At 42.8% G+C, this 15,625-nt stretch overlaps 1 protein-coding gene across 2 annotated transcripts in view; it reads left to right on the forward strand.

The window, feature by feature from the left end:
• The first annotated feature begins 479 nt into the window (after window positions 1–479).
• Window positions 480–15,625, forward strand: part of enpp2 (ectonucleotide pyrophosphatase/phosphodiesterase 2) — a 16,844-nt gene continuing 1,698 nt past the window's right edge. Inside the window, exons 1-24 of one of the 2 annotated variants that reach the window (XM_035530877.2) lie at window positions 480–637; window positions 1,193–1,295; window positions 2,433–2,597; window positions 2,903–3,028; window positions 3,192–3,252; window positions 4,070–4,167; window positions 4,285–4,364; window positions 4,444–4,563; window positions 6,006–6,061; window positions 6,984–7,049; window positions 7,340–7,412; window positions 7,786–7,894; window positions 8,228–8,353; window positions 8,859–8,890; window positions 9,041–9,168; window positions 10,339–10,423; window positions 10,543–10,630; window positions 10,990–11,159; window positions 12,369–12,504; window positions 12,724–12,863; window positions 13,116–13,251; window positions 13,561–13,638; window positions 14,972–15,104; window positions 15,215–15,368. In XM_035530877.2, the coding sequence (XP_035386770.1) occupies window positions 620–637; window positions 1,193–1,295; window positions 2,433–2,597; window positions 2,903–3,028; window positions 3,192–3,252; window positions 4,070–4,167; window positions 4,285–4,364; window positions 4,444–4,563; window positions 6,006–6,061; window positions 6,984–7,049; window positions 7,340–7,412; window positions 7,786–7,894; window positions 8,228–8,353; window positions 8,859–8,890; window positions 9,041–9,168; window positions 10,339–10,423; window positions 10,543–10,630; window positions 10,990–11,159; window positions 12,369–12,504; window positions 12,724–12,863; window positions 13,116–13,251; window positions 13,561–13,638; window positions 14,972–15,104; window positions 15,215–15,368 (2,481 nt within the window). In that variant the 5' untranslated portion in view covers window positions 480–619. The remainder of the gene's footprint in view (window positions 638–1,192; window positions 1,296–2,432; window positions 2,598–2,902; window positions 3,029–3,191; window positions 3,253–4,069; window positions 4,168–4,284; window positions 4,365–4,443; window positions 4,564–6,005; window positions 6,062–6,983; window positions 7,050–7,339; window positions 7,413–7,785; window positions 7,895–8,227; window positions 8,354–8,858; window positions 8,891–9,040; window positions 9,169–10,338; window positions 10,424–10,542; window positions 10,631–10,989; window positions 11,160–12,368; window positions 12,505–12,723; window positions 12,864–13,115; window positions 13,252–13,560; window positions 13,639–14,971; window positions 15,105–15,214; window positions 15,369–15,625) is intronic. The other variant, XM_081696146.1, reaches the window with a different exon arrangement.

Here is a 15,625-nt window from a genome sequence, read left to right on the forward strand (position 1 = left end):
GCTTTAACGTCTCCAGGCGGCAGCAGTCGTTGGCTGTGCCCGTTGCTCCCATGACAGCACCCGGCTACAGTAACAACTACTCGGGCAACTATTTTTTGGTGCGAGATTCAAATTTGCATGGGATGCAAATTAATTTGTAAATGAATTTTCTACTGTAATAAATATAAAATAGAGTAAATGCCGGATAAAATACGTGGTTTTCTGAGATTTATCTGAAAGTGGAATACTAAATCATTACAAAGTTATCAGTCATTAGCAATCATTAATCATATAAAAACCTTAAGTAGGGAAATTTCGTAAACGTGGGAATTATAGACCTACGTTAATGCTAATTTGTTTGAATTTTTTAACCTTACAAGTATCACTCGCATTAATTTTGTTATTTTTATAAAGTTCATAAGTTGTGAGTTTTCCGTGTAAGCCCCCCCCCGTTCATCGTGCCCTATTTAACCCGTTCCTGTCCTGACTCAATCGTCGGCACTGGCGCGTCTGACTTGGTCAGGCGCGAACTGCGCAGGATCAGCACTCGACTGGGACAGTGTAGTGCGGTGCGGATTCAGCCCGCCAACGTCTGCCCTTATTACTGCACAGAATCGGGATAATCTTCACAAGGTGAATCATGTTGCCACTAAAATTGGTACGGTAAGATTGTGTTCAACGTTTTTTTTTTTTTTTCAGACTCGCTTGCGCGAATAATAAGTGTCTCTTACTGTAGGTCTTTAATTGCACATTTGATACGTGCATACTTTGTCATTTGGTGCAATCATGTAAAATAAATAATGGCTTCTTATGGATACACGTGAATATTTTCTAGATTTAACAAAAATATTGCAGAATGGCACACAGATTTTTATTTTACATCACAGAATTGTAAAATACGATTAATCATATTTATTATGCAACTTATTTTGTTAATTTGTAATACGACCATGCTATTGGTCGTATTACAAATTATTCTATTCAGGATCGAGTAGACAGAACTCTATCGCGCTGTGCATCAAATATTGGTCTACATATTATTTTATTGTATAAAATCGTAAGGCACTAGCCTTTAGGAACTGTCAAGTTTAAGACATGTCTATGCTCTTGAGCGTGTTATCATTTCGCCTGTAGTCCTTAATGTGTTTTCATCTAACAAACACCTGATGTTTAGTAACCTTGCTTTCGTTGTATTTGTTAACTTCATTTCTAGGTGTTGTGCACAGTCTCTGTCCTTTGTGGCTCCGGTATTTGTCTGGCGTACGTCGTTAAGCGGTCTGGAAAAGCGGAGTCTTCCGACGAGCCTCGTTCGCGTTGTGAGCCTTCAGGTTTTTCACAGTACTGCCGGGCTTGGCCTTCTGTAAACTTACCAGGCGTTGTGCTTCATTTTGATTAACATAAATTCAGTAAAAAAAAAAAAATCAACTTTTGTTGAATTGGCTTTCGAGTTTAAAGAACCGAAATAGCTTCTTGTGGTGGATGTGTTGCAGAATGTCATGCGAAGCAGGAATAATACGGTCTTTTAATCCCTAGTTCCCAGAGAAGGAACGTACAGTGTATATCTTGTAAAGAATCTGTGTTGTGTTTGTTAATGAACCCAAGACCAAATCAACCGGTGACATGCTAAACATGTCAAGACGCGTTTTTTCTGTAGACAAATGAGTATATTTTACTTGAATTTGGGAAATAATTATTAACAATTATGTTTCAGGATTCAGGATCTAAAATGATAGGTTTTCTTTCTTTCTTTTTTTCCCCTCTTCTTTGCAACACAATAATAAAAAAAAGTGTGTTGGTAATTTGCATGAGACGTGAGAGCCAGCTTCGGTTCCCTTGAGCTGGTTGCAATGGCAGAAACAATCGCTCTCACTGTTGCCTGTTGGGCACGGGACTGGTCCGCTGAAGTATACCCGGGCTATATTGGCTTTGCTTTACCGTTAGTCAATATTAAGGAGCGCAGACAGCGCTCCGGTTCTTTCTGACACAGATTAGTTGCCTCACGTTAAAAACAAAGATGAAAGTTTTTAAAAGGATGAATGAAAGCAGCAGGATGTGTAAGATGCAGCTTCAGGTGTGAAAGGTGTAGCTGGGATGTCAAGGATGTCACTGGGATGTCTCAAGGATGTCACTGGATTGTAAACTATAAAGCAGATGTCATCCAGCAGTGTTATCTCACTACACTGTACTTAATTTGACTATATTTAGTTCAACCCTTGCTAAGCACCTCATATAAAAGCACATACACACACACACACACACACACACACACACACACACACACACACACACACACACATACAAAAACGTGGTTGATCCACAAAGACAAGATCCTTTTCAAGAGAACAAAAAGAGGCTATTAACTGCATGCAAGTTTACACACACACACACACACACACACACACACACACACACCTGCAGCAGATGTTCACACATCTTAACCCCCACGCCCACAGCCTCAGGTCCTCAGTTGGACGTGCCCTGGGACAGCTCCTCAGGCTCCTGCAAAAACAGGTGCTTTGAGCTGCAGGAGGTGGAGCAGCCCAACTGCCGCTGTGACAACCTCTGCAAAACCTTCAACAGCTGCTGCTCTGACTTCGATGAGCACTGCCTGAAGACGGGTAGGCCATGCCCTTGGCCACCCAAGGCCACGCCCCTGCATGCACGCTGAACTTGCAGATGTATGGTTCTGTTCTAGGCTCGTGTATATAAGGGACACTTATGACTTACATACATACAGTATGAGTACTAAAGAACTTTACAGGAGTATTTTTAATTCTCAAAGGCCATGCTTCTTGAAGTTCACATGGAGGCAGTCCTTTTAATAAAAGAAACCCAATCAAATAAAAAACCTCTTGTTTCTTCAGCAGTAATCTTGCAGGGCTGTATTTCCTGTGCTAATGAGCAGGTCTTTTGTTTCCGTCAGAGGGGGGGTTCGAATGTAGTAAGGAGCGGTGTGGGGAGAGCCGAAATGACCGGCATGCTTGCCACTGCTCTGACGACTGCCTGGCCAAAGGAGACTGCTGCACCAACTACAGGACTCTCTGCAAAGGTGGGAGAATGCCCTTCACAAATCAGGTCGTCAGCATGATATACATGTATCCGATGTCATCTGTGACCGTGCAGGGTGTGATATAAATGGGCAAAGCAGTTTAAATAAACCTGCAGGAGCGCAGGTGCAAACGCATGGCTGATAGTGTCCTCCTCTCTCCTAGGTGACACACCCTGGTTGCAGGAAGAGTGTGAGGAGATTAGGAGCCCTGAATGTCCTGCTGGGTAAGTGACTTTTGTGGTCTCCCAGAGCTGGATGGGGCAGTTTCACACTGCAAGCCCCCTCAGTTAAAAAGATGAAGCTAATAGCTGATACTCTATCAGCAAATCTCACTCCAATGTTTTGAGATCTGCCCTTCCAATGTGGAAACAATTTTCTGGTTCAGAAATTGTTGGTAAATTCCATTTGTATTCACTCATAAACCAAGGCCCCAAAAAGTACATGGGTGCTATGTCATCAGAGAGTTTATGGATCTGGACTGCAGTTCCCAAACATTTCCAAAGAGGACTAGTCTAGGATACCATCCCACCCCCAATCTCCACCCTGGAGATTTTGGTCCTGAAGACTCGATGCCAGATCTTCCCCTCTTAGGTACTTGAGAAACACAAGGCTGCTGGTGGCAAAGTTGACAGCCCACCTTTCATATGCAGCTGTGAATACCTGCCACACTTCCTAGCTCCCAGCATGCCTGTCACACCTGCCTATGCTATTTTACATATCTGTGGCCTGCTAACGCCACATGGCACTGATGCCGCAAGGTACTGGGCGAAAGCAAATGCAAGCGAGGAGAGCATCCACTTGGGGAAACACCCGCAAATGAGCTTCTTTGGTTCCTTTGGAAGCTGTGTGTATTGCAAAAGGTGTGAGGACTAATCATGCATGTTACTTTGCATCTGAAGCCTTCTAAATGGTTCTTAACATAGATTAGCATTTTACGACAGTTGGGCAATAGGACAAGGGTTAAAAACGGGGGCAGATTGTGTATGCATGTCATTCATAGACAGCTTCATAGATTGAATTTTTTGACGTCTTTTCATTCAGGTTTGTTCGTCCGCCGCTCATTATGCTATCTGTTGATGGCTTTCGTGCCTCTTACATGAAGAGGGGAAACACAGTGATCCCCAACATTGATAAACTGAGTAAGATTAAACATCTGTTGACACTTAGAATGGCACATAGTCTCCAGGACATGCTATGATATAGCATCAATATTGTGAAGCCTTCACTTATCTGATAATGTTGTATCTCCTTTGCAGGAACTTGTGGAACCCATGCACCATACATGAGACCAGTCTACCCCACCAAAACATACCCAAACCTGTACACCATTGCAACGGTATCCTTTTTACACGATGCCTTATGCAGCCTTATGCTGCTACTTGGTGCATCACGATGTGTGTTTTCCTCCTTTGTAGGGTCTTTACCCTGAATCCCATGGCATTGTGGGTAACTCCATGCATGACCCCGTCTTTGATGCAACGTTCACCCTTCGGGGGAAAGAGAAGCTCAACCATCGCTGGTGGGGAGGACAACCCGTGAGTCAGCTCCCACACACTGCCGTCAAAGAGGTTTTAACAACTCTTTAAAAAAGAGGAATGTTATATATAACACAGTGTCACAATCTGTGTTCAGCAGTGTCTCAATCATCTACGTATACATATTTTGCAAATACACCATTTCTTAATCTTGTCAGTATTCCAGATAGATGCTTTCTTAAGAAACTCCCAGTTTGGTGGCATTGACTGAGCCATCATTATTAAACACTCTGGTCTATATGTGGTGGGTGTGAGCTGCGAATACTTTGCAAACAACTGGAGTCCTTCTGTGTTTGGAGTGCCCTGCAGATGAGCACGTCGTGAGACGCAGCCACATAGCAGGGATTAGCCCAGCAGCACACGTGGTGGAGATTAGCCCAACAGCACACGTGATGGGGATTAGTCCAGCAACACATGTGCTGGGGATTTGCCCAGCAGCACACGTGATGGGGATTAGTCCAGCAACACATGTGCCGGGGATTTGCCCAGCAGCACACGTGATGGGGATTAGTCCAGCAACACACGTGATGGGGATTAGCCCAGCAGCACACGTGGTGGAGATTAGCCCAACAGCACACATGATGGGGATTAGTCCAGCAACACATGTGCCGGGGATTTGCCCAGCAGCACACGTGATGGGGATTAGTCCAGCAACACACGTGATGGGGATTAGCCCAGCAGCACACGTGGTGGAGATTAGCCCAACAGCACACGTGATGGGGATTAGTCCAGCAACACATGTGCCGGGGATTTGCCCAGCAGCACACGTGGTGGGGATTAGCCTAGCAGCACACATGCCGAGGATTTGCCCAGCAGCACACGTGGTGGGAATTAGCCCAGCGTCTGGAGCCACCGCCCAACTTTCACGACGCTTCCGTGGCGCTAACTCCAGAACATTCCGGGTGAACAGTGATGGCGCAAGAAGACACTCTTTGAAACTTGTAGAGTCTGTGGGCCATGCATGAGCCTGCCGGTGAGTTCCCCAGCTCTGATGTTGCGTCGTCTGGGCTACTCTGGCTTTTTGGTACAAACCTTCTTCTCTGATTCTGTCAGAGTGACCTGAGTGTGATTTCTTAACAGCTTAATGGTGTAGTTCCATGAGCTGGTGCATGAGGTTGCATTCCATCATTTGTCACTGACTGTGTATACAGCAACATGAAAAACCTCAAAAACACTATAAAGAGCAAATATAAATTATAAAAGTCATTACTAAACAAGTCTTTGGATCTTAAAAATATGTTTCTTTATTTTTCAATCTCAATCGAATTAATCTTTTGTGAGGTTTTATGACTTTGAGCATTATAATTTACCTTTATAGGTAAGGTAGTTCATTATATCAGATTAAGTGACATGGTATACATCGACATTTTCCTCAAAATGCAGACTACATCACAGAACAGTCCAGCATATTCTTTTTAAAATTCATTCACTTCTTCTTCCAGATCTGGATCACCTCTTTGAAGCAGGGTGTAAAGGCAGGTACCTTCTTCTGGCCTGTGTAAGTCACATATTCCTGAAACTCTTCTACTATTCTCCCCCATTCTGGAAGTGCACATGAGCACCAACCAACCCACCCAAACACACCCCTCACCCACACACACCCCTCACCCACACACACCCCTCACCCACACACACACCTCGCCACTGCATGTGACAGTAGCATCTCTCCAAAGCCCCCCTACGTTTGTTTTGTTTTTTTCTCGGAGGTGGAAGTCGTGCACAGGTTCTTTGTCAGCAAGGATATGTCAGCAACACAGCACCTCCCACATTCACACACACACAGACACTTTGTGGAGGAGCTTGTTTTTTGTTTTTTTTTAGTGAAGCACTGACCAAAGCAGCTCTGACTGTTTGGTAGCAATTTGTGAAAAAAGGGCTTCTTTATACAAACGAGTCCCTTTAAACTTCCAAGCTCTTTCCTTTGAGGCCAGAGTACCATTCTAAGCATGTCTTGTGCGCTGGAAAAAGTAGGAAATTAAATCAGGCTTTAATTTATGGAAGTTAAGAGGTCAAGCCGCCTTTAAAAAAAAATAAATCTGCATATCATCTGTTGATCTGAACTTGATGAAGGGTATGTGCAGTATGGTGGGTGGAGACCAAAGGCTTTCTTTTGCAGATTTGTAGTCATCCATGTATTGCACACACAGAAACATAGACATAGCTCCAAGTTTATATGTAATGTTAACTAAATCTTTCAGTTTTTGCCCAGCAAAAAGCTTAAACTTGCATGCAGTTATTAGCCTCTTTTTGTTCTCTCAAAATGGATATTGTCTTTGTGGATTAACCATGTTTTTGTGTGTGTGTGTGTGTGTGTGTGTGTGTGTTTGTGTGTGTTTGTTTTTGTGTGTGTGTGTTTGTGTGTGTGTGTGTGTGTGTGTGTTTGTTTTTGTTTGTGTGTGTGTGCGCGCACACATTTGCAGAATGATTCCACTGGAGAGGAGAGTGTTAACCATGCTGCACTGGCTTCACCTCCCAGACACAGAAAGGTACACCTTTTCTACCTTCTGTTAGGGATTGGGCAAAATCAGGGAACTAAACTCCTCTCATCCCAGTTTGTTCAGATGTATAATAAATGCACTCATCCTTATTAAGGTGTATCATCTCTTTAGATGTTTTATAAACATGATTCCAGGAGTTACTGACCTTGTCAGTGTATAGCACATCGGTCTTGGAAAATTAGGACATGCTCACTTCTGTGTGTAGTGGCCATGGTTTGGCTGGCTGGCCCTTTGCCATTTTGTATGGCGCTCATTGCTGAACTAATGTGTGTCTTCAGGCCATATGTTTATGCCATGCACTCAGAGCAGACAGACACCTATGGTCACAAACTGGGACCCAACAGCTCTGAGGTGAACAGAAATTGCACGCATAAATACACACACACTTACAGCAGATCATACACCCAATAACAGCCAAAACTGCACAAACACATGCAGGCATGGATGTTACATGCTCCACATTTTTCTTTAAGAAAATAAGATCTTAGTATGCACTCACGCATGCAAATGCGCAAATACACACACATGCGCACACATGAAAGCACATGCGCACACATACGCAGTCTGAGTGGTTATTTGCACCTAAATTCGAGCCAGAGATTTAGTGCATACATTGCATATAATTTCCTAAAGACCTCATGTGCATGGTCAGTGTTCCTAGGGTTTCTGAGTTCAGTTGCATGTCTAGCTAGTGAATATGTTAAATGTCTTTTTGTCTTATCAGCTCAACAGCCCTCTGAGAGATGTCGATAAGGTGGTGGGACAGATCATGGATGGCTTGAAACAGATGAAACTCCACAGATGCGTTAATATCATCATGGTGGGAGACCATGGTACTAAAAACTGCACCTCTCATACTATATTAATATGGTTTTTACACTGGAAGATTAATATATTTGTTATACCTATCACTTCCAGTAACTAATTTATTATCAAAATTCATTAAAAAATTTAATTACAAATATCTCATACCCATATGATTCATAAAGATAACTTTTTAGCTATAGTTAGTTAGCTATGCAGAATTGCTTAGATTTCATGAAATTTAAGTCCCTGTATTGATTTAATTGGGAGTGCCTGCAGTAATATTTTGTTGTAGTGCACCTACATTTCTGTAGGTCTAAATGAAGGGTGTGCAGTTACGCCCTGAATTGCTCTGTTTACAGGCATGGAAGAAGCCCACTGTGACCGCACAGAGTTCCTCAGCTCCTACATGTCCAGCGTCGATGACATCATCCTGATCCCCGGTTCCCTCGGTAGAATCCGAGCTCGGCAGCCCAACAACCCCAGATGTGAGTATCCCTGGTGGAGAGAGGGTCTGATAGTGCAGACCTGCTCTTGACCTCTGTACAGAACATTTAGATCAGACAGAACCATTGAGATACTGTAGTAACATCTCATCATCACAACATAGTTCTGATTATCTTCAGTCCATGATCAGAACTATTGTGCACTCTCTATACATATCATTTGGATAGTTCAGTGTTACTGTGCCTATCAGTGGCTGCATCTTTTCTGCTCATGTGCCTGGAACTACGTAAAATTATCCAAAATAAGTAAGGATTAGCTTCAGCTGGTCAGTCTAGGTTTTGATACTAAAGCCAGAACAACAAACCTACCACACTGCATGCTTTATGATAATCTCTGTGCTCCATGCTTAACTTAAACACATATCTAGTTATGTTATATTATTACATTCATTTAAAATACTCCCCAACGTGCAGAAAATTGTTTCATTGTAAGAAAATTCCTGCGACTGAAATAACATGTTTTGGGTTTTTTTTTTGCTTCTTCTAGATGATGCAAAAACAGTGGTGGCTAATCTCACAGTAAGTACAGTTCTGTTACATTGCATCCTTAAAAACCCTCACTCTGGACAGCCTATATGGATGGTTATTAGAGCCAAGACCCCAGGTTCCTTTACCTATTTGGGCATGAGCCAGGCTCTCTAATTGTGTGGCCTTTTACTCCTCTCAAAGTGCAAAAAGCCTGACCAGCACTTCAAGCCTTACCTGAAGAAGAACCTGCCCAAACGCCTTCACTATGCCAACAATCGCCGCATTGAGGAGATTCACTTGATGGTGGAGAGAAAATGGCACGTTGCCAGGTAAAGTCAGCTTTAATAGCGAGATGTGTTGATATGCTAGTGATACAAATACTAGACAATGTGCTCATGTGGTAATGATTCAGAGAAGCTGACTTAGGCTCAAAATCTTGTGTTAGGCAGTTATCCCATTTAAAAAAAAATCAGATAAGTAACAGTGCTGGCATGATGTGTTGGTATTTGGAGGGTAAATGCTACATCTCGGACATGCCAGTTACTGATGACTACAGGACAAGAAATGGAATCATGCAATGAAGAAAGGGGGTTGCAGGAGCAGGGTCCTGGAATTAGATCACATGACTCAATCTCAAGAGGCAACTCCAGCAGTTAAATGGGTTGTGTAAGACTTTTAGCCTAGCTCCCTGTCCAAGCTCCAGTTACCTCTGAGGGCAGATTTGTAACAAGTTTGACTAACGTGGCCTTAAGCTTGGTTTTAGCGCAGGTTAACGACCCAGTCAAATGTTCTGAGAAGCCCCAGAGCTTTGCTCCATTGTCACTGACTGGGTTTGGCTGCAGATGTTCCTGACCCTCTCCTCCACAGTAAAAACCTTTAAAGCAGCCATAAATGTCTATCACTGGCCAATGGCATTCAGCTATGGCTCCTAGAGGAAACCCATGATGTCATGAGAGCTGGTGGTGGTGGTGGTGAGCTCTGAAAACACACCACATGGCAGATGAAGACGCAGCGCCTGCGGTAGAGTCGGCTAGCCCTGCTCTGTTTGCCTTGGCTCACTGCAGGTCCAGAATGAACGAACTCTTTCAGAAAAGCCAGTGGACATACAGCCCAGCCTAATCAGTGGCACCAGCACCCTGAAGAGGTTGCTTCTTCACCTGGACGCGTCTCATCGACCACGTGGGCAGCAGATTGAAGCCTGCCTGTAAATCTCAAAGCTCGAGTGGCTTGAGGTCTCCTGTTCTTGTGTAATTTACACTATATGCTTGAAGGACCTGGTAGGGCTCAGGAAAGAATCACACTGACGTCGAGTTTGTTCCAGATGCTTGGCATTGATCGTTAAAACCTTCATGTTGACATTTTATCAGATTAAGTCAGGAATTTTACCTACATTTTATTGCCTATACATCGGAGCTTTAACTACATCAGAAAATCCATTACTATGACCAGGAGCTGATATATATGGTAATAAAAACTGTCACCCTGGTTCCATGCCACAGGAAGGCTCCTGAGGGGAGGCGGCATCCGGGCAAGTGTGGTTTCTCGGGCGACCATGGATATGACAACAAGATCAACAGCATGCAGGTATGTACATGTGCCAGGGGGCAGTGCCTGGCCTGGGGTCAGAGTCTATCCCTGGTTTAAGGGGCAACATCTGGCCCAGCATCGGGGCATCCTGCTTACTCAGCGAACCTCTCTTTTAGACCATCTTCCTTGGATACGGGCCAATGTTCAAATTCAAGACGAAGATACCACCATTTGAGAGTATCGAGCTGTATAACATCATGTGTGGTATGACTGCTATTCATCTGTCATTTTTTTAATTTATCATATAGATTTTTTTTGCCAATCAGTAGAACTGCAGTTATTAGCTAATAGAAACACTCATTAATAAAAGATAATAGGAGGCCTATTATTAACACAGTTATATATTAGCAATTAAAACTGTTTGTTAATTTGCCAAAGGAGCACATATACTGTCATAATGACAAACACATAAGTCACTCTAGATAACACAATCTGCCAAATGCTGTTACGGTAAATGTTTAATGAAGACTGTAGCCATCGTTACTAGAGTTCTGTGTAGGATTAGTCGGTATTTAATCTGCATTAGTCAGTCCTCAGTTTCCCTCCATGATCATCATTCTTAGACCTGCTGGGCCTGAAGCCAGCCCCAAACAACGGCACCCATGGCAGCCTGAATCACCTGTTGAAAAGTCCCATCCACAAACCAAGCATGCCCGAAGAGGTCTCCAAACCCACGCCCACCGCGCCTGTCATAGCTGTCACGGATGAGCTGGGATGCACCTGTGATGAAAAGGTCAGCAACATATTTGCCATCACGGTTATGAGGACGGTTGTAAGCTCCCGTCTGGATCCAGCATGGCTTAGTCATGCTTTGTGGTGAAGCTTCCCAGCAGAATTATTATGGAGTGTGAATCATTTTTCATATCTTAAAGTCGGGTACGCTAGCACTTTTTGAATCACTGTCTAAAAGTTTCAGTGTCAGTTAAAAGCTTGGACACACATGACTGAAGGTATAATTTAATATAAAATTGTTTTTAAGACAAATAATGAATGTTTGTAGCCTATATATAAATTGATTTCCAAATAAAAAAAATGTAAAGCAAAAAATAAATATATGAAAGCTTTAATATTTTTAAATGCCCCATTAGCAAATATTTTTCATTCTGAATTGTAGTCGCTCATTCTACAAGTGCTCAGCATATGCTAGAATTTCTTCAAGGAATCACAGCTGCTGCTTCATGGAGTTGGTTAAAAGAAAACCAAGCACATGCAAAGCTGTCATCAAAGGAAAGGGTAGCTATTTATATAACAAGATTTAACTCAGCATAAACACAAATGTGTTATTTCATTGTTTTGATACCTTCATTGTTTGAGTAGGTATGTCCAGACTTTTGACTTTTTACACCCACTGATTTTATTTGGTAGTTGTCTATTTAGTAAGCATTCAAGGGTCCATGTATATCAGATATTTCCAGTAGATACCTTACTTGGAACATTACAAACTCCTGCAAATATCTAGAGGCTTTTAAATTGCTTTTCTGGTTGTCTTGTAGTCATGGTGAAAATGTCTAGAGAAAGCAAGCAACATTTCATTAGAAATCGAATTGTTAAATCTTGTCCACACAGATTCTGTGATAATAAAATATTATTGATTCTTCTGTTAGATTAGATTTTCTTCCAGATTATTGTTTTAGTGTTAGTGTACATTATGAAGTCAAGATCAATCAAGTAAACCAAACCCTGTTGTGTTGTGATGCTACAGTAATTACACTACAGTAATTATATTCTTGGATTTGCTCAGAAATGCAGCTTAGCTGTAACTGTCATAGCTGTCTTTTCTATTAGATGTTATACCTTAGACGTGCATGGTTCCATAAATCCGATAATATACTTAAAAGAAATAAAGCAAGACAAAATAGACTTTCTTGCTTCTCTAAGTGCTCTTGCTTACTGCTGATGTGTAGATCTCTTGCTAGAGACTTTCACCTTTAATCTTTTGCAGTTGCGTTCAAAAAATAGAAGGCAGAGGGCAATGAAAGTGGCACTTGTAAGAGGCCATAACCTGGAGTCATTCTGGCTCTGTCTCTTACAGAACAAAGTGGAGGAGCTCAATCAACGTCTGAGACAAGTTATGGATGGTAACCCCCCCCCCACACACACACACACACCTCACACTACCACCATCATCCCCAAGCAAAGGAATGAAACAGTTTAGTCTATGTGTAGATTCCAAATAGTTTCCAGACACAATATATTCACCAGCAAAATTAGCTGAAACAACTTAGCATCGGGTTTCTTCAGCAAAGTATTTCTAAGAACATTATAGTTCCCCCTCTATTTTTTTTACAATTTAACAGACAGCAAGAATCTTCCTTATGGCCGGCCAGCAGTCTTGTACCGTACGAAGTACAGTATTCTCCATCACAGTGACTACATCAGCGGCTACAGCGAGGTGCTCTCCATGCCCATCTGGACCTCCTTTACTGTCTCAAAACAGGTATGACATCTATACACTCCCCACTGTGACCCAACCAACCAGGGACCAGGCACCTGGGCACACTCAAGTGCTTAGAGACATAGGCAAATTGCAGTCTAATATGACTAATATTACTTTTCGTTTCAGGATTTCTCTCATATGGAGATTCTCGAGACAAGTCTTTGTTTTGGTAATTTGTGTTGATGCGCAAGCTTTGCTTATTTTACACTGTGCACTGTGTTATGGTAGGTTGTACCTTTTTGCGTATTTCAGGTGGAAGTGGCAACCCTGTCTGAGGATTTGAGTAACTGCTTGAAGCCTGATGGCAGAGTGGCATCAGCCCACAGCCAGTCCTGCACCAGCTACCGAGCTGACAAACAGCTCTCTTACGCTTTCCTCTATCCACCCCGTGAGTCCCTGAGACCCAGAAATAACCTTCAGATGGATTAAAAATGACCTTTAATGGGGGAATCTTTAGACTTCTGCATTCCCGACCAATTAAACTTTAAATGCTGCAAGCCTGATATTCTGCCAGTGCATATATCATTGCAATTATAATATGATAAACTGCATGGCCACTTAAATATAGTATATACTAACATTTCAATATACATTGTGTCACTACTATCATAGCTGACTACCATAACGCATCATATGTAAATGCATCAAAATATTTTTCGTTCATTGGTCCATTTGTTCTTTGTGTCATGACTGACAGAGTTGGGCTCCACTCAGGAAGTGAGATATGATGCCCTGCTCATCACCAACACCGTGCCGATGTACCCGGCCTTTAAACGTAAGCATTCTGTCTGGCTTTCAGCGTTACGCTTCTTTTCGTCTTATTAGTGGAAAAAAATATGTAGTCAGGTGTTAAAGTTAAGGGCTACATGGAAGGCACTGGACAGAAGGTATCCATGCACTAAGCTGTCTCTGCACATTGCTTCACAGCAGTTTAGTGCATATATCCAATTAGCATATAAGAGTTCAAAATGTGTAGGTGCTCCAAGAGATTGTGCATTGCATAAAGCCATGCTACATTCCTCTGCTACATGGGAAAATGAGCAGCAGGGGAACATTGGTCAAAGTAACAGTACTTAATGTCACATCTGAAACTGAAAGCAAATGTTTGAGTTCTGCTGTAGGTTACCAAATTGGCCTGGTGGCAGAAGGCCATTGTGGGGTATTATGTTTCAGTGTCTGAATGCAGACAGTGGTGTGCACTTGGAACTGGCTGACACAATTGATTTCACATTTCATTGGCTAAAGTCTGGTTTGAATTATCCCTGTGTGAGGACACAGCCCACCTCGATTAGTTAGGTGGGCTGTGTTGTATCTTTCAGCAAGTTATTTGTTGTGCTTAGGTAAGATAGCCCTCTTGAAAAGTCCAGGGGAAAATAAGTCTTTAAAGAAAGAGGGATGTGTTTGTCTGTCATTGGAAGCTGTGTGTGGCCCCTGGTGTAAACCTGGCTAAAACGAACCACTGTGTGAGTAGTGACTCTGTTTTAAATCAAATGTTCAGACACAGAAGAAATGAATTAGTGTAGATGAACACACATACATAGGTAGACATAAATGAAACCAATATATTTCTACTCTGGTCTCTTGCACCCAATATACCATTTTTAGAATAATTACACACACACTCACTCATTCATGCGCACAAACGGCTGTTCAAACTTCCATTCTCTCCCTGTGTTTGGAGTAGTGGTAGATGAATGTACGTGGGTTTGGCAGACTGCAGAGCAAGAGAGCAGCGCATCTGCTTTCAATTAGCTGCCCTGGAACAGGGCCACTTTGAGTTTCCCTTTGAAGCATTGCCGCCTGCACAGCTTCAGGGCCTCCTCCTTCTCTCTCTCTCTCTCTCTCTCTCTCTCTCTCCCTCTCCCCATGTCCTCTGTGCTCAAGTCTCTGTGTGTAGTCTTGACTGCTTGCCTCTTCACCATGATACCTGACCTTTTTCTTCTTACATCTGGAGTAATGTTACTTTGCCCCTCTTCGAGCCCCTCCACCATTGTTACCTCCCATGTTGGGCATTTTTGAAGCCAGGGAAACATAAAAATGTCAGTGCTCTTTCATGTCTATATAAACAATCCATCTGGTATGTCTGCCTGTCCGCCCACCCATGACAGGGTTGTGGGGATATTTCCAGAAGACTCTGGTGAAGAGGTATGCAAGTGAGAGAAACGGACTCAATGTGGTTGTCGGTCCCATCTTTGACCATGACTACGACGGCCTTCGAGACTCGGCCGAAAAGATCAAACAGTATGAGTATTATTACAGCCAATGGAACAGGTTTATTTCCTACGTATAGTAAAAGATAGGAAAAGTTTGAATACCTGTGTGTATGTGGATGTGCACATGTGTGATTTCAGGTTTTCCAGTGGATCCATGTATGTCCCCACTCACTTCTTCATTGTGGCGACAAGTTGTCTGGACTATGCGCAGACAGTGGACTCGTGTGACGGCCCTCTGAGCGCCTTCGCCTTCATCCTGCCACACCGAGCAGACAACGATGAAAGCTGCAGTGTAGGCCACATCCCCTTCTCTTAGTCCATCTTCTCTTCTGTTCCCTTATCTTCTATTCTTCCAGCCTCCTCTCCTCTCTTCTGTCCATTCTCTTCTTTTTTACGGATTGGTTCGTTATGCTGTTTCTGTATGCACACAAATACCATGCAAGGAAGCTTCATGTGTTTTAGGCTTCTGGCGGTAATATGTGTATTTCAAAAGGTGGCATCCGCTACTCAACATCTGTGGGACTAGGAAATGTAAAAGTAGCAGTGGAG

The sequence above is a fragment of the Electrophorus electricus genome, chromosome 14 (assembly GCF_041902795.1).
Source record: "Electrophorus electricus isolate QZ-2024a chromosome 14, ASM4190279v1, whole genome shotgun sequence".
NCBI lineage: Eukaryota > Metazoa > Chordata > Actinopteri > Gymnotiformes > Gymnotidae > Electrophorus > Electrophorus electricus.